The 18698-nt window shown below is 37.6% G+C and overlaps 1 protein-coding gene across 1 annotated transcript in view; it reads right to left on the bottom strand.

The window, feature by feature from the left end:
* The window catches only part of KLHL32 (kelch like family member 32), a 129876-nt gene that overhangs the window by 79577 nt on the left and 31601 nt on the right, over positions 1 to 18698 (bottom strand). The window contains exon 4 of the mRNA XM_086744429.1: positions 16894 to 17074. Coding sequence (XP_086600555.1) covers positions 16894 to 17074 — 181 coding nt within the window. The remainder of the gene's footprint in view (positions 1 to 16893; positions 17075 to 18698) is intronic.

Here is an 18698-nt window from a genome sequence, read left to right as displayed (position 1 = left end):
CAATAATAAACTTAGAAATGTTTGCACCTGTAAGTTTGTTTCCTGCGACAAATTATTATATACGAGAACCAGAGTTTTCTTTCACTTCTCTGAACTCATGCAATTTCTAGTCTAAAATCATAGAATAGTTAAGGTTGGAAGGGACCTTTAAAGGTCATCTAGTTCAACCCCCCTGCAAGAAGCAGGGACATCTCCAACCAGATCAGGTTGCTCAGAGCCCCGTCCAACCTGGCCTTGAATGTTTCCAGGGATGGGGCATCTTCCACTTCTCCGGGTAACCTGTTCCAGTGTTCCACCACCTTCATTGTAAAAAATTGCAAAAGCCTCAGATGAGTGGCTCTTAAGAAAAAAAAAAAAAAAAAGTTACAGATCATCAATTACAAGAGGCAGAATCCACACAAAATGTCTTCAGTTTGCCTGCCTTGACGTCCTTAAGCTCATCCCTTACTTCACCTGTTTTCTCAAACATTGTTTTGATAACTATCAGCTGCCCTAGTTCCAAGTCTACTACAATACAAAACAAACACTTGGGACCCTCCACCAACACATAGCTCTGAACTCTGCAAATTCTTGTTTGATCACAGACTTAGTGTTAGATCAGCAAGCACAATAATTAAGTCCTCGGGTACTCCAGAACCACTTCCATTAAAAGCTGCATTCCCACAGTGTTTATAAGGTTTCAGCAAGGTCAAGCTTATTTTGCACAACACAGTACAAATATCTCAACTCTGTCCATCTCCCACTCAGCTTATCCCATCACCTTTCATCCTTGACTCTGACAGTTGAAAACTTTTGCAACTGACGTACAAGAGCCTGCCTTTAGCTTCAGCTGTTGCCATTGTGTGGCTGCCCAGAAATCTGACGCATTCTGCTTAAGCATTTGCTGCACTTCCTCACAATCATCACCAGATAGGGAGAGTGGAAAGTTGGCACAGAGTGAACTAGCATTCTTGTAGTTCCGTTCATTGCACCACACTCAAAAAGATGAACGTCCAGGAAGTCAAGGTGAACTAATAGTGAGTTAAGCTCAATGCACACAAGCTTTCTCACCTCTGAGTTAGCATAGAGCTCTCTGTTAAAAACTCATCCTGCTTTTCTTACTACTTGACAATTCTGGTCAAGTGTTACAGGGAAAAATATTTATCAGTCTTACCATAAATTAAGCCATCCCACCCTCCCTCTTATTAATGAGGCTGAACTCTATAGGAAAAAAATTGAAATGCACCAAACAACTTCTTTTGTAGTCCCATTAACTATTTAACTAACTTTTACACCCAACTCGGAAACATATCTGAAGAAAACAGAAAACTTTATATACTTATAGTTGAAAAAAAAAACAACCAAAAACAACAAACCAAGCAGTACAACTTGAAAAGTGAGTGAACAGCTATCCTGTCTGTTTAACAAACTAATTGGTAAAGAACTGATCAATGTAATTGCCAATGTTTTCCTTAGTTATTTATCCTCTTGTACTGAATTTTTAAGGTAAATAACACTATCTAGCATTGTTTTACTGTTTTAGAAGAGCAGAATTGTAATCTCAAATTTCTGCCTCCAAAATTCCACAATATTACTTGAATTCTTTTAACAATTGTTTTAAAATAGACAGGCATCGTAAGTGCAGTGTTTTATTGAAATTCACTTCCCATAGTATAAGCATTTACTTCTATTTTCACCTGTTTCACATCTTTTCCTTCACAGAAAATTGACTGTAGCTCTCACCTCATGCATCAAAAAAAGCTATGAAGAAAGTAAACTAACACTTCAGAGATTGGGATCAATTTCCTACAGTGGTCAGGGAACAGAGTTATGATGTGATACATCAAGATTTTTTTATTGCATGTGTAATTTCAAGGCTGTGAGAAATCTTATTGGCATCAATGGAGCAGCTCAGTCATGCATTCTTTCTGATTTGGGATCTAAGCCTATCTGTATATAGGTCACTCAAACTTGCAAGTATGCAGTCCTGAGACTATCTTATCTATTTGGACTATAAACTTTCTCAGGCCAAAACATTCTCCTTTGCAGTTTGTACTAAAAATAGCATCTCACTGCTCATGTAAGAGTAATATTAAATAAATAAATCATAATCTATTTAATCCCCTTTGTAGTACTACTCCTGAATTAACCTTTAGATGTTCTTAACTTGCATGTTCTAATCCTTCATTACATAATCAATATTTTTTCCTCTTTGCTGTGTTCGCCTATCACAACAACAACAAAAAATATTCAGTGTATTAACAAGCCAAACTACTACTTTGAGAGATGACAATGTCCACATCAAATATCAACTATATTCTAGACAAGTAACATATACTTATCCAAATAACAAATTTAATAGGTGAATGTTTCCTTACTGCATGTAAAAACGTGGCTGCTGCTTCTCATAACTAGCATGTTATATTTTCCTTTGTTCTCCTCCCAATTTAAGCCTGCCTATCCTAAATCAATCACCAGCCATGTCCTCTAGAGTCTCTTGTACAGTGAAAAACACATCCATCAATACGAACTGCATGAAATATGATTAAGAGGCTCATTACATGATTCTTCTGAAAAGTTCTATATAAATTCCCAGAGAAAATGTCACATAACGTCAATCACTGGTAACTGAGCCTGCCGTAACTCATCTGCTCAACGAAACCTCCCCAAATATTGTTTTTTAGGCATTTGTCATGCAACCAAAATGAATCCTGTAAAATGAAAAGGTCACCTATCATTCATAGTTTAAAGGAATATACAGTTAAAGAAATCAGAAGAAATAAAATAAAAACTGAACAGAAAAATACACAATTTTATGCACAGTACTGGTCCCACACATTACAGTTGGCAAAGCAAATTCTACTGAATCTTTGGTGTTTCTTTTAGCACACCAGAGTGTCAGACAGTGACACACGATTACACAGCCCATCAGAGCTTACCAAATCAACGATACATGCAATGCATCTCTTGCATTGCAGTGTTAATACAATTTTCAGTATCTTTAGAAATAAGTAATAAAAATTGAAGTAAAGAGCTACTCTACTATTTAGATAACCTAAGGATATGATATTTTTTCATGTTTGTATAGTGCATATTTTTCTGGGAGTAAGCCGCCAAGAACAAAGTAATTTTCTTGGCTGTAACAAGGCACAGGGCCTTCACTTCCAGTTAAAATAAAGAACAATATAAGCATTTGTTGCTAACAAGTTATATTATTGGCTGTATCTGCATTAAATCTAATTCATGTTTTGATAGCCAGAGTTTAATAGTCAGTGTAATGTGTCTTCCCCAAATTTCTGCTTAGATGCACAATCATAATTTAAGACACAAAGAAAGAGTGCGGATTGTAGCATACTACTTCTATGGCTGCATCATCACTAAGATGAGCTATATTCAAAAGTAGTCTAAGTTGTGCTGTGGAAAGAAAATAATTCTACAGTTTTCATGTGCAACCCCATATCAGAATTTAAAAAAAATTAACAGTAACTACTACAGGTACAGTAACCTTATTAGTTCCAATATTTCAAAATAAATGAGTTCTCATAGATGGTCCTGCACACCAAAATTATTGTTTTCATTGTGGCAGAAAGCAAGAAAACTTAATTGTAAGGACAGTGCAACGCAAAGCACTGAAGAAATCTGCAGTAATATGCAGTCCACTCTAACAAGTTACTCTAAAGCAGGTTTGCCTTCTCAAATATAAAGGAAGCAGCATAACTAAAATAAGACTTTTTTTTTTTCCCAGCATCTCCAGTCAAGCACAAAAAAGTATGAGTCACATTTGCAAATTTTGGCTTAAATCGGTTTAATGTTTGCCAGTGAATGCATAAGACTATTGTTCACATCCTTTGATGATGTTAGCAAGTGATATCAAAAGCAAGCCCAAAATAAAACTGGATTAAAAGTCAGTTAGCTCTTGAACTAGCACTTTAACTACCACAATACATTTTATTCAGGGAGGTAAAGCTTCTTGCAATTTCTTTTTTCAGAAAAAACCACGATCAAAGTTTTGACACCTTTAAATGGCTTATTTTTAAAAGTGTACTTCATACAGTACCATCAAGACAAATTTCCCACCTCAGTGCATATGGCCCATAATTAAATAGTTTTACAGCAAAGCTTAATCGAACACAACTGGAGTAATATAACCTTCGTTATTATTATAATTAGCTTCTTAAGAGGCCATCTATAATGTGATGTAAATGTCATTAGACACTGACATCTAAATGTTCCAACCAATAGTAAACTACGACAATTATCTTCTATTCTGCAGCGTAACTGCAAAAGTATACTTATTATGCAAGAAGTCTAACGTTGAAATTTGAAATGGTTCATTTTTGAATTTTTGAACATGGAATTTTGTACTAGATACCTTTCATATCTATCCCATTTTATTAAGGTTTGAAATAGATACCTTTCATCTCTTTTAAAACAATCCTGCTTTCCAATAAGATTACAGCATAATTTTGCTAGAGAAGTACCCTTAATTGCCACTACCATATTTATTAAATTATTTTACCCAAAGGTCAAAGAATAAAACCCAGCTCACTGACCATTTTTCTTTGGTTTTCCACATCCTTTTACAGAAAAAAAAAACAAACCTACAAAAGTAATTAAACACTAACAATTTGCTAAATAGAAGAAGAATTACTTGACTAACCAAGCTTGTGTAAATGTTGCAGTCATTTGTCACAGTAGCTTTCATCAGCAGCTAAGCTCTGCCCTCCATCAGCTATCTACCCTGGAACAAATGCCTCTATAAAATCATTTCTTCGTTTTATTTTTAGTAGTCTACACTTGACTGTGCTCATTTATCCTTTGGCTCATCCTTCATCTCCAACAAACAAATCCCCTCCAAACCAACAGGGCACAATAACATCAATTTAATTATCCCCATAAATTCTATAGGCTTGACACGAACGCCTTCTGGGTTGAAACCTAACTTTGGCAAGGTAGATCCTTAAGTGCCAGGTATGAGAGCTTCTGAAAATGCAGATGGACATTTCATAAGATGTCCTAATATTTGGTAATTTTGATTCCAAATGGGCTTTATATACATTTGTTGTCTACTTATATAGCTGGTACACTATAATATTGGAAGGCCAGGCTCTTCGTCAGCAGCTGAGAATGCTCTGCTTGACTAAGGAGATGTTAAGTCGTAATTTGATTTTCGCACACATACACACAAACATAAAGTTCTTTTTTATATATATAAAAGTAATAGCTGCAGCCTACTAGCAAAAAGGGTGTTATACTGGGCTCTAACAATTACTTTTCTACAAAGTGGATTCACAAAAAGCTTTTGACAAAGGCCTTAAAAAGCCTTGAAGGCAAGAGAGAAAAGAGGAGAGATCTTTGCCTGGATGAGTAAGTGACTGAAAACATTAAACAGTGAACAAGACAAGAGCAGGCTAGTTTTCACAGGAAGTGGTGATTCCAGTGAAGCATCTCAGTTTGGGCTGTTTAACATATCCAGAGAAGACCTGGGCAAAGGTGAGAGCAGTGCAGCTAGGAAGTCTGTTGAGACAAAGCTATTCAAGGTAGTAAGGACATGGCCAAAATGTGATAAACTGTAAGAGGATTGTATGAGATGAGTGGCTAGTTTATAAAAGGGCAGCTACAAAATTAACACAAGGTTTTCATGAAAAAGTCACCTCAATGCTCACCAACAGTGCAAAAAAAAAAAGGTAATCAAACCTAAGAAACTGTTAGGCAGAAACAGAAAACAGTTAAATAGAAATCAACTCTATGCCCATGCAGAAATCTACACTTTGCCTGTTGCTGCATGTAATTCTCTTACCCTTATCTCACAAAAGATATACCAAGAGCTGGGAAAGCTTCAGACAAAGGCAAAAAGCATGATCAAGAATATGGAACACCTTCCTTTTGAGTAGCATCTGAATAAGTTAGAAATCTCAAACCTGCAAAAGAGATGACAGAGTGCCATGAGAAGGATACCTGATGGCTCTCTGTCTTCAAACAATTGATTATCTTTTCCAGCAGAAGAACTAGAAGGAATCAAGTGAAACTGGTGGAAATCAGATTCAGAACAAACAAAAAGTAGTTCTTCACACAACAGGCAGTGGGCCACCTTATCAGAGAACACAGTGGATGAGAAATAGGATAAAAGCTTGGATGAGAGATCTGCTTAAGCCTGGATGAACAGACAGGAATCATATCCTGCTCAGGAAAGGCCCCTGAACTGAAAACAGCTCGGGAGTTTTCAGGGCACACCACATACACTTAGTCTTTTTCTCCAGGCATCACAAACAGCTACTGCTAAAGCAACTAGCCACCACAGTGTGGCCATTGTTATGTTCTCATTCAGTGCTATTAAGGACATCTCCCTCTTTTGAGGCACTACCTACTGATTAGTAGATAGAGAGGCAGTTTAATTCATTCATCACTCACAGATTAGGTCATCCAGTAAGAGCAGATTGAGACTTAGGTTTTGGATATTAAAGTTTGAAAATAGGTTGACTTTGGTAGATTAACTCCTGCCAAAGATAAACAACCAGCAGCATTTTACAAAGCTGTTCAGGACAGTCAAATGTAGAGGTTCCACTGCTTAAATCCTACCTTTTGCTAGATGAAAGCCTGCAGTGATGTGAATCCAACTAACTCGTATCACATTTCAGACTCAGGAAGTTGTTAACAGGGTGTAAAAAACCAGCGCTGTTGACAATGAAGCAATTGAAGAATTTGTTTAAAGAAAGGTATTTCCTCTAAAACTTCCAACAAGCATGATGTGCAACACAAGAGGAAAAGTATGTGCATTGTGATGAGCTTCTCCTTATACAAATGAAGGCGAATGCAAGAAACCCTGAGGGAGCATCCAAAAGAAAAATAGCTATTTCAATGGTACTAAAACATCCTAACACCAGCTATATGTACAAGATATGGATCATGTTTTTTAGCTCTTCAGTAGCCTCGCATTTTTCTTTGGATACTTCACACATTACTAAAATGGTGTGTGGGTCCTACTCACCAAACCTAAAAGTGACACGCTGCCCAAATAATTTACTCAGGTGGTTGGAGCAGAAAGTGCTTCCAGCTTCACTACACCCACAGAATAATAGCTTTAATTTCTCCTGAGATTGTGTAGGAAGATACTGATGGAGACTGCAAAATACAGAAAAATGTCTACTGCAGCCAACAACGTTCTAAAATAGAAGACATCTTCGCCAGACTATAGGCACTGAGAAGAAAACAGGTATGAAACACTTCTCAACCACAGGTCTTCCCCAATAAATTGGCCTTCCATGGGCAGACACTTAGCAATACAGAAATTGCAGCTAAGCCCAGCCCAGCTTCAGAACACTTGCTATAGCAGCACTGTAAAATTGAACTGAGGTAGCCTGGAGCAAGCAAAGAAGTCAGCAAAGATGACTGGCAACATGGCTGCAATAACTCCTTTCTATCCTGCTTTTAAACTGAGAAAATGCATTAGTTGGATAGTAACCAAACACCACGTAATAACACTAATTTAGAGACAATGAGCTACAGTCTCCTACGGCCTGTCTCACTGCAGAGTTGATTCTGCCATACTTTAGCAGGGCCTGTTATGATAGGACAAGTTGGAGACGTCCCTGTTTCTTGCAGGGGGGTTGGACTAAGTGACCTTTAGAAGTCCCTTCCAACCCAAACTATTCTATGATTCTATGACAAGGGGTAATGGTTTTAAAATAGAAGGAGATAGATTCAGACTTCACAATGAGGGTGGTGGAACGCTGGCACAGGTTGCCCAGAGAGGTGGTGGATGCCCCATCCCTGGAAACATTCAAGGCCAGGTTGGACGGAGCTCTGAGCAACCTGATCTGGTTGGGGATGTCCCTGTTTCTTGCAGGGGGGTTGAAGGAGATGACCTTTAAAGGTCCCTTCCAACCCAAACTATTCTATGATTCTACTCTATGATTCTAAAATGCACTTACCATATAGGGACTTCAAAAAAATAAAAAGAAAGGAAAATAATAAAGAGGATAACTCAAAGAATAAGACACCATATTGTCTACCATTCAGCAGTGGCAGAATTGTAATTAATTCATTTACATACTATGAGAATTGCTACAGAAACATATTTATTCTGACAACATAACAATTGCTGGGAATTTGAAAATACAATTCAAAAGAGAGAAGATTCTTATAAGTGTTTTTGAATGCACCCACATTGCTGAGCTGTGGGAATTCTGTCTGCAGTAAAAGAAAATTACTTCATAGACTCACAGAATTAAAAAAAAAAAAAAAAAAGGATGAACAAAGTAAAATAATGTAGATACATTCCCCTACTTTATCCCCTTCCAACAAGAAGCAAGCGGCACTGAGTTCTCATTTCTCAACAGTCAATGTGTAAAACGTTCACAACGCTAAATATTACTATGAATCTTCAAGTATCCTCTGCACTGTTGGCGTCACTCAGAGCTATGTGTGTTGCATCACATTTGGCTGATTTCACATGCAGAAGAATTAAAATATAGCGCTAAACAGTCAGACAGCACGCTGAAATATTCCTTAGATTTCTTACAGCATCATTATATGATAGTGAACATTATCAAATCAATAACTGTAACCCTGAAAATGCTATTAAAACTATATTCTTTCCCAAGGTGGCAGTTAGTATTCTTACGTAGGAAGAATGCATTAAAAAAACCCCAAGAGAGATTAAAAAGAAGGTTAAGGGTGGGGGGCTGGGGAATAGTTTTATCTCAACTTTAAGCATATTTAAAAGAGACATCTAACGTAGAGACATTTAACAAAATTCTTAGAAAAGTACTGGTTTGACACTAAATGAGAATACTATATCCTGTTCAGAAGTTTTGTAGGGTGATTGGGAACTGCTTCTGTGTTAGGGCACGGACAACAGAGAACGGCACAGGACAATAAGAATTAGTAGGGCAAAGAAAATAAATGAATTGATCAAAAGTCTTGAGGCTTCTCAGACTGTGGGAAAGAATGTTAAGAGGGAAGGATGTATAAGTAAATGAGAGATGCCACACAGCTGTGATATTACTAGTTGTGTATAAATCATGATAGCAGCTGAAAGATTGCTTGGTATTTCATGGAAAATGCTTCAATTTTCATCTAAAGTTATCAGCAAGAACAAAAACAAGAAGGCAAGGATACAAGGAATCATAACAGGGTGCACGGTTTGCCAAGTCTGGGATGTTCATCTGACATCTCTACAATTGTACATCTACATCCTGTAGTTGATCATTTGTTAGCATATTATGGATGTGCCAGGTTTCCAAACAAACAATAGTTCCACCTACGCTCCTTCTCTAGCTCCAGGCCATATATGGATAGGCATGACTGCTTCTGAACAACTAACAGACCAACCTTCTAACTTGAGCACTAGAAGGATTTTTGTACTAAGAGTAAGGTTCACAAATAGGCTTGCTTTTCTTGGCCCTCTTGAATCCTTACAAGCAGAACAGATTTTCCCAAACCCACTACAATAGTTTGCATAGTTTGGATGCAACACATACTATTCCTATAGTATTATCCTACTACACTTAACAGAATGTTGGACTTCTGCCTGTACTGTCCCAAACAAGTCTGTACTGGATATGCATTTAGGAGTTGATAAAATAGCACTGGCTCAGAATCTACCACAGTTTTGCACTTCCCAAAGCCTTGGTCAGTCCTAAAAGGGTAGATTTCAGAAAAAGAACATGGATAGGGGAAGGGGAGACATGGTCATTCAGCTACAGATCATATACATACCACATCATTTAAACCTACATTTTTAGTACCTCAGCAAAAAAAAAAAAAAAACAAAGCAGAACTTCAGTTTAACTAAAACGTTCTAGGAATACTGTCTTTATTACTTTAGTCCCGCTATAAATCATAGAACAGTTGAGGTTGGAAGGGACCCCTGGAGGTCATCTTGTTCAATCATCTGCGCAAACAGAGCCAGTTGCCCAGGACCATGCCTAGGTGGCTTCTGAATGTCTCCATGAATGGAGACTCCACAACTTCCCAGGAAACTTGTGCCAGTGCTCAGTTACCCTCACAGCAGAAGAAAAAGTGTTTCCTGACATTCAGAGGAAATCTCTAGTGTTTTCACTTGTGCCCATTGCCTCTCGTTCTGTCTCCGAGCATCACTGAAAAATGCCTGGTTCTGTTCTCTATGTACCCTCTTCAGGTATTTATATACATTGATGAGATCTCCCCTGAGCCACCTCTGCTCCAGGCTAAACAGTCCCAGCCCTCTCAGTCTTTCCTCACAGGATAGGAGCTCCAGTCCCTTAATCATTCTTGTGGTTTTGTTAGTGAGAGGGGGCCTAAGGTGGTAGCTTCTGTAGGAAACTGCTAGAAGTCGCTCCCCTTTGTTCAGTGGACTCGGCTGGGCCTAGGGCGGACCTGCTGCTGGCCAAGGCCGAGCCAATTGGTAGCAGAATGTTCCATGATAATGCCTCTGCGATAATGTATTTAAGTAGGGGAAAACAGGAGGGAAAAAAAAAAAAAAAAAAGAAGAGAAGATGTGAAGAAGCTGAGCAGGTGCAGAGGCACAGAGAGGGAGGCACGGGCCTCGTGGGCCTTGCAGGCCTCGCCGTCTGGCCTCTCGCCAGGCAGCCGACTGGGCCGAGCCCAGCTGCAAGAGGTGTAGAGGAGATGAGCTGGATGATGTGAAGAGATTCTGAGAGGCCTCTGCCAGCCTGTTGTGAAGAACTTTTCTTGTGAGAGGAACGGCTGCAGACGCCAAGGTCAGTGAAGAAGGAGGGGGAGGAGTAATGCGGCTCCTGGCCAAGATTTCCCTGCAGCCTGTGGTGACGACCATGGTGGAGCAGGTTGTCCCCCTGCAGCCCATGGAGGTCCACGAAGGGGCAGAGATTCACCTGCAGCCCATGAAGGGCCCCACATCAGGGCAGGTTGGAGGCCTGAAGGAGGCTGTGGCCCATGGAGGGCCCGCTGGGGCAGCTGTTCTGGAGAGACTGCACCCCGTGGAAGAGATGACCCATGCCAGAGCAGTTTCACAAAGGACTGTGGCGTATGGGTGGGACCCCACAATAGAGCAGGGGAGGAATGTGAGGAATTCTTCCCCCAACCATGAAGCAGCAGCGTAAAACAACATGTGATGAACTGACCACAACCCCCATTCCCTCTTCCCCCCTGTGCCGCTCGGGGCGGGGGGAAGGTAGTAGAGATAATGTTAAGCCTGGGAAGAGGTTCTCTCATTCTCCGTCTCATTATCCTGCTAGTTTTAGTAATAAATGAATAGTTTTCCCCAAGTCGAGTCTGTTTTGCCCATAACGATAACTTTAAGGATTTTCTCCCTGTCCTTATCTCAAAACCTCAAGACGTTTTTTCTTATATCATCTCCCCCTATTCTCTCGGAGGGCAAGCGGAGTGAGAAACTGCGTAGTCTGGTCCCAGTTGGAGCTGACCTACGACAATCATCTTCATGGCCCTTCACTGGACTCTCTCTACTACGTTCATGTCTTTCTTGTACTGAGATGTCCAATAAAGCACAACTGTGGGTTATCAACATATTCTAGTGGTGATTAACTACATGTACTACATAATGAAAAAATATTAACAAATGTTTCGGTAGTATTAATTAGGATAACATTGTTTGATTTACAATAATTATTTTCATTTGAAGGCTGCTTCTCCACAGTACATTTCTGTTGCCTTTATATTTACAAACTGTTTAAGAGTGCATTTGGCACTGCCTTATTTGTCTGAGTTGCTGAGAACTCAACAAAACCAAATTCATTCCAAACACTGATCTCCATTTGTGAGTGCTACTTACAATAACTTTTATACAGGAAAGATGCAATTGAACAAAGTCACCCAGTTCCATCAATTGAAGCAGAATCTACTGTTCAGTTGCATTTCCTTTTTTTGTTATTTTGTTCACAAAGACTAGTCTAACTGGGAACTTTATGTTTCATATTCATGAAAACACTGCTTTTGGGTGCCAGTTGCAGGCAACAGGCATATGGCAACTTACTTCAAGTTATCTGTTAGGTAATTATTACAAGCAAGTAATACCCTCATGAAGGGTACACTTTTAATTATTTCAGTTAAAGAACCTGCAGAAATTATATTTAAAAAAACCCAAATGTATATACAATATTAACAAAAGCAATGATTCTGTACACTTGGGAAAAATAAAAGAAGCAAAACTTTAGAAACAATGTTAGATTATACAGTCCATCTGTATGACCAACATCTACCAAAGCTGTGTTAGGCAATTAATACAGACGAAAGAGTTCAGTTTCTCAAATACACCATACTTTCCAACTGATAAAATGAAATTAAAATGATCTTAGAAAAATTTTAAACATGTACGAGGAGGAAGTACTTCTCAATTTAACAGGAAGCTAACAGTGAGGGTAAGAGCCTCTTTTGGCACACAAATCTCAGTAATGACTAGATGTTACTAGAACAATAGAGTTGATTTGGTCCAATAGAAAGAGCTAGCATTTTAAAATATTATCTGGAAAGACAACTAAGTAACATCACTTCCAAGGTACAACAGCACAGAAAATTCCATTTGTTTGGTACATGCACATCAGCTGTAAAATACTGAAAAAGAAAATCACATTATACTACGAAAGCACCAGATAATTCTGATTTCTCAAAATTAGGCCCTTAGATTCATCCCTAAGATGTGTTAGAGAGAGCCTTTTCCTCTTTATGATTCATGTAACAAGACCTCAAAAGCTATTTTCATCATACAGTGTTTCATACCTCAGGGATTTGTTTTTAAAAATTAATTCTCTAATCTTATTAAGAAACAATGCAATATATTGCAAAATATGAAGAATCAGCAATGTTGTGTAAGCATGAAGAAAATACTTGTTGGAGGAAAGATGGGACAGAAAAACTCTGAAAATAAACTACTTAAGTTTATTTATATTAACTCTGACAGTTTTAAGTACAAAGTCTGTACGCAAAATGAGTATCTACTAGTGCACTTTAGAGAAGATTCTTCTAAGAATTAAACATGCTCATTGTAGAAAAAAAATAGAATATTATTGACATTTTAAAATCTATTCTAGTTAACTGATATAATTTTGTTCATCCAGATTACATGGAAAATCTGCATCTTTTTGAGAAAGATCAAAGTCCCGTGACTATGAACTCACTTAAATGAAAAATAAAGGAAGAAGAAAGGAGTTGTTCTGACTGGAGAACCAATGCATTTTGTACAAGAAAATCTTGAGGTTATATAATCACCTGCCAACACTGTAAATGCCTACTAATGAAGTCATGCAGTAACATTTCATTTTGCTCCCAGAGGGGAAAGAAGAAAAAGAATCTTTTAATTGGCAATCACTTCACTTGCTAGAGCTATCACAATGCACACATGCTCACTAACTCAGCCGCCTTGTCTCACTGCAATAGACTGAGACAAATGACAAATTACAGCATGGAATATGGAAAAGTTTGCCTAAAATGCTGTTTATTGCTCTATAAAGAATTCATAAAAATACATGTTTACTATTCTTTATATGAGTCTTTTATAGTATAGAGCTGACCACTGTATTCCTTATCTCATTTTGAAAGCAGAGGTCCTTCAGGAGACACCAAACAGAAAACAAATTGAAAACCCTAATTTTCAAGTGTCTAATCTCGCAATTTAACTCTGTATTTTTAATGGAGCCTTTCTATGCACTTTCCTAAGGGATTTTTTCTTAAAGAAAAAAACACAACATTTTGGTGTACAAATGTAACCAACTCCCAAATTAGGTACTATGGTCAGGATTTAAATTCCACTAGCTATACCAACTGGAGGAAGGCATGGCAGGCTGTTAGCCTAGAAGGCCGCCCCTTAGCATTTTGCTGAAGGTCAGGTCACTGGCTTGTCTTAGGAAAGCAAACGAAGATTGTACCCAGACTACAACCTCAAAAAAAAAAAAAAAAAAAAGAATAAGGCAACATCTGTTTGACTTTCTCTGCTCTTCCTGATCCTCCTGTAACATGACACACATTTAGTTATCCTTCTTAAGTGTTAACAAACTTTTATTCACAGTGAAAAAAAAGAAATAAGTGGCAATTTGAAAAAAAAAAAAAACAAAAAAAAAAAAACAAAAAACAAACCAACGCTGCTCAGGTGACTTGTTATTCTTATCAAGAAAGCACGACAACTGCAGAAGTAGCTCCATCTAAATCAAAGTACACACAGAACATGTAGAAAACCGTAAAAGGGCTCTGTAGAAAGCAAACATCCAGTCTTTTGTACAAACTGTTTTACAAGAGTGGCAAAAAAAAGAGAAAACAAACAAGCGAAGTCATGCTGATTCATTCAGATAGAGCCCTGCGTAGAACTGAACATATTTCTTGAGTAATCTGAGATATCATAAGAACTGGACGACAGCCTCTCTAGATAGCGCTGAAGGTAGGCTGGTATGTTAATCAAATCTATGAGCCACAGAAACCAGAAGCTGTGGTAGGAAAGTTCTTTGTGTCACTCTGATGTACAGTGTTGTCATCTCAGTTTTATTCAAGGCAACTCCAACATCTGATATTCCCAGAATCCCATCCACTGCAGTCCTATGCTTATACAGGAAAAAAAAAATAATAATAATCACAAAAATTAGTGAAAGGTAAGTTTCCCATGGCAATGACTTCTTCAGGCTTAGAAAATTTGCAAGGTTCTTCCAAGAATTCCTCCAAGAAAATCTAGGAAAAACTAAAGGTAGAAATCATCTTATGTAATACTAACAGCTAAGTTTGAAGCATGTGAGTCTAATCTTTATGACCAGTGGAGAGAGATCTGACACTTCCAGATGGTGATTCATTTCATTCTAAATAAATCTTCCATGCTCCTTTATCATCCTCTGGAAATACCCGTTTCTCTTCACTGACTCTGAATGAACCTTGGCATCATTCTCCTAAACCTTAGAAAATGAATACTTGAGTAGCTCAAATTAGGCAAAATCCCCCTAGATATAAAAACATTAATAATCTCAGTTTAAATACAAAACATGATTACTTTTCAATCTACTCTTGCTTTTTCTAAATTATTAGACCCAGGAACTTAGTATATAGTAACTTTTTTTGCCATCTTCCTACAGAACATAAATCTCATTTCACAATTTTCTAATAAAGCTTTTTGTCCATTCATAATAGAAATTGTTTGGCTGATTTCGGAAAGCAGAAGTTCCATATTTATAGCTGATACCTACAGTCAGAAGAATATGTCCTACCATTTTATAACAATTTTTAGGCAGATCAAATTACTAAATGCTGCATAGATCATTCAGTATTTTTTTGAATGAAAAGATTCACATAGCAATTAGCAATTTGATTATTGTAAAACTGTTTTTTTTTCCCCTTTTCCATAGTGCATTCAGATTTTAATTTGCAATAACTGTCCAGCAAATACTAAGTAACTCAATTGGAAATAATAAGGTGAGTCACAGTGCCCCATATCTCAAGGTCAATCAATAAGTGACCAAGGTAGAAGCTGTTCCTACCACACTGCTTGAACACTGGGTACAGCTGCCCACTCTGTGATGTTTCTATGCACAGGGTACAATGAACTCCGAAAGGAATGTATGTAACAGGTGCAGAGGAATGATATGGCACCTTTATTCAAATATTAAAATCAAAGCAGAACAGGAGCCCTATACTATACCCATCATCAACAAGTATATATAACACTTGCTGGAGCTAGAGAGCTCCAAAATCGCCATCTCCCTGTGCACTGGGGTAAAGGGAGAGTGTAAAGGAAAAAAGTGGTAAGCAATCTGTGTTACAGCAGGCCAGGACACCATGACAAAGCAACATTAGCAGCTATGGTAGTACAAAGTCTGCAGAAGCAGAACACATAAGCATGTAGACAATCTCAAAAAAAAAATGAGCAATCAATTGGCTCATCTCAACAGTGAGAGTAACATCAAGGTTAAAAGCATTTCTTAAATACACAGAATAAATTAAGTCTCAATTCTAACCCAAAAGAGAGAGAGAGAGTTGACAGGAGGATAAAAATTCTGCTCAGGTAATTAAGAATAAAGAATAGTTGTCATCCACTGTATTACTATTGTAACAAAACAAAAAGGTCACCATAAAGAAGTTCGTAACACTATAATTACAGTGTAGGCAAAATATTAAATAAATGTACCTTGTTAGAGAAAACAGACCTTTAAATTAATTTCAGATTTAGTCTCTGAATAAAAACAGGATGAGTCACACTTAAAAACACCAGTCAACTGAAGAGCTACAGACAGTCCAACATTTTGAACAGGTACATTATAATGAAGGTTAGTAGAACTGCTTCATATGAAGAATGTTCTATTAGAAAACTCAGTTTTCCACTTACCTGAAGTTTAGCACCTGAGTTCAATTTTCCACACTGATTATGTGATTTAGATTGCCCAGGGAACATTTTAATCTTTACATTTCAGAAACACTTGTTTCAGAAAATAAGTTCTATTATGCTTAAAAAATTACTATAGCCTCCTCTTTGAGAGTAACTATTTACATTCCTACAAAAATCTACTCTCAAGCTGATTTAAATTGCATTTATTAATATTTTAATTCCCTTCCCATATCCTCCCATGCTCTAATCACAACTGTCTCCAATGTCTTGGTTCTACAAAAAAAAAAAAAAAAAGAAAAAAAAAAAAAAAAAACCTAAAAAAACCCAACAAACCACTTCCACTTCCTGATTTACTGGGGCATAAGATTCATAGAAAGATGTGTCCTGCCTGTCTCTATTGAGGGTGGGAAACACTAATCTTAAATAATGAAAACAACTTAATTATGTTCTCAACATTTCTTTCCTGTAACATATATGTGGATATTTAAGGTGGCGAACTCTACCGACTGTGCAATAATCCTGGGTTATCTACAATCTCTAATTTAAAGGTCGTTCAGTACAATATCAATAACCGTCTCTTTCCCCCTCCCCAGAGTAGTTTTTCATCTCACTGTAAGAAAAAAGGATATCTTTGGACTTACTCGGAAGTAGTCACTGCAGGCTGCCAGGACGGCTTTATGTGCGTGGAATTTCTGCTCTTCAGCAATAAGGGTGATATCGCAAAGTATGCCATCGCTTCTTTGTTGGTTCAGGGCTGCCAGGACAGCATTGTTATGGGAGCTGGACTGACAAAGCCTCTGACCTGTCAGCATTTCCTGAACGCTGAAAGGGGAAAGATTTTGTTAAAAAAAAAAAAAAAAAAAAAAAAAAATGTAGGAAGCAAGCAGATGCTGTCAGAAATATAGACCTTTTTCTAAGACAAGATTGATAATTCTTGGAAAGAAAAAAAAAAAGGCAAGAACTCTTCTAGACAAAAATCTTTATACAGTATATACATCACAAGAAAAGCTCAGTATAACTAAGTATTATAAGATTTGATTATACACTTGAATTTAAAAACCTCAACTGGTCTGATTTTAATTTGCTGCACTAGAAATCACCTCGACTCATAGGATTAATTCAAAATCATTTTAGAATTAAGCGAGAAGAATAAAGGGCCTAGGTCAATTGAGTGACAGAAAACTTTAAGTGGCTCAAACCGACGCATTAGTGGAAAGGGGCATGTATGTACATATGTATGTATGTAACTAGTTCTACTAAAAAGAATGAAGACTCATGGTGTCAGGTGGTCTGTTTAAGTCTGATACTGCATTACTGAATGCTTTCAGGTCATTTCCGATCATTCACATTTTTGAAATATTGTGCCATTTTGTTTGTTTTGTATTGGGGCAGGAGGGATGTTTGCTTGTTTTTAAAAACGCTGAGGCCTTCCACCACCTCCGAACATCTCCTTGTACGAATACAAGACTTCCACACCATTCAGTCTAAGATTGTCTGATCGCAACTTCCTTTTCTACAGCAGAAGGAAGAGACAATGCAACCGTTGATGCAAAGAGAAACAAATCAAACAAATCTGGAAATCCTCTCGGCACAAAACAACAGTTTATTTGAAATCTATGAGACTATACCACTTTATATTGCCCAAGAATCTAGGTCTTCATAGAAGGCGAGTCTACAGAGCATCATTCCTGAGTAAATCAAAGTGAAGGTATAAATATTTTTTTTTTTATTAAGGGGTAAATAAGCTATTGTTTTTCCACTACAATCATGTAATTCACTCTGTACACATGCTATGCAGCAGCTGTGTGGCTGCTATATTCTCCTTTCCCATCAACACACACTCTCTGTACTGTATATCCCACTCCTGCACCTTGGGCATCTGTAAACTAATGCAGATCTGCCTTGCAGACCGTTTGCTCTAATGTAACCCCATCTCTTAAAAAGACAAGAGCTAAGACACTACTTCTACAAGAAGGATGGCCAAAGCAGGAGTTACACAGGAATAATCTGTATCTAAATTTCACCTCCTCTCCAATAGTTTATATTTCCCACACGGACAAACCCTACATAGATTTCAAAATATTTCATTCAAACGACTCTTTTTCCTTCAGCTGTTCTGTTTGCGGAACCTCACTAATATTCTAAGTGACAATTATAAAGAAGTGTAAATTATTAAAATACTAGGCAGTTATTTCTAACAGTTATTTCCCTTCTGTAATGTCTACAGCCAAGTGACTAAATCAAACAAAGATGTATTATTTTCAGGAGACAATGCTACAAGTTCAACTTGCTGTATTAAAAAAAAAACAAAACCAAAACAAACAACTAATAAAATTGAATTTTTTCTCCAGCCTTCATCAACAGCAATAAAGAATCTGAAATCAAAGGTTAACCACCAGGTTTGTTACTGATTCCTGGAGAACTGGAGGACACAGTTTGCTCACTC

The sequence above is a fragment of the Chlamydotis macqueenii genome, chromosome 3 (assembly GCF_036417535.1).
Source record: "Chlamydotis macqueenii isolate bChlMac1 chromosome 3, bChlMac1.mat, whole genome shotgun sequence".
Lineage (NCBI taxonomy): Eukaryota > Metazoa > Chordata > Aves > Otidiformes > Otididae > Chlamydotis > Chlamydotis macqueenii.
Note: the sequence above shows the minus strand (reverse complement) of the source record. Positions and strands in the feature narration are given on the sequence as shown.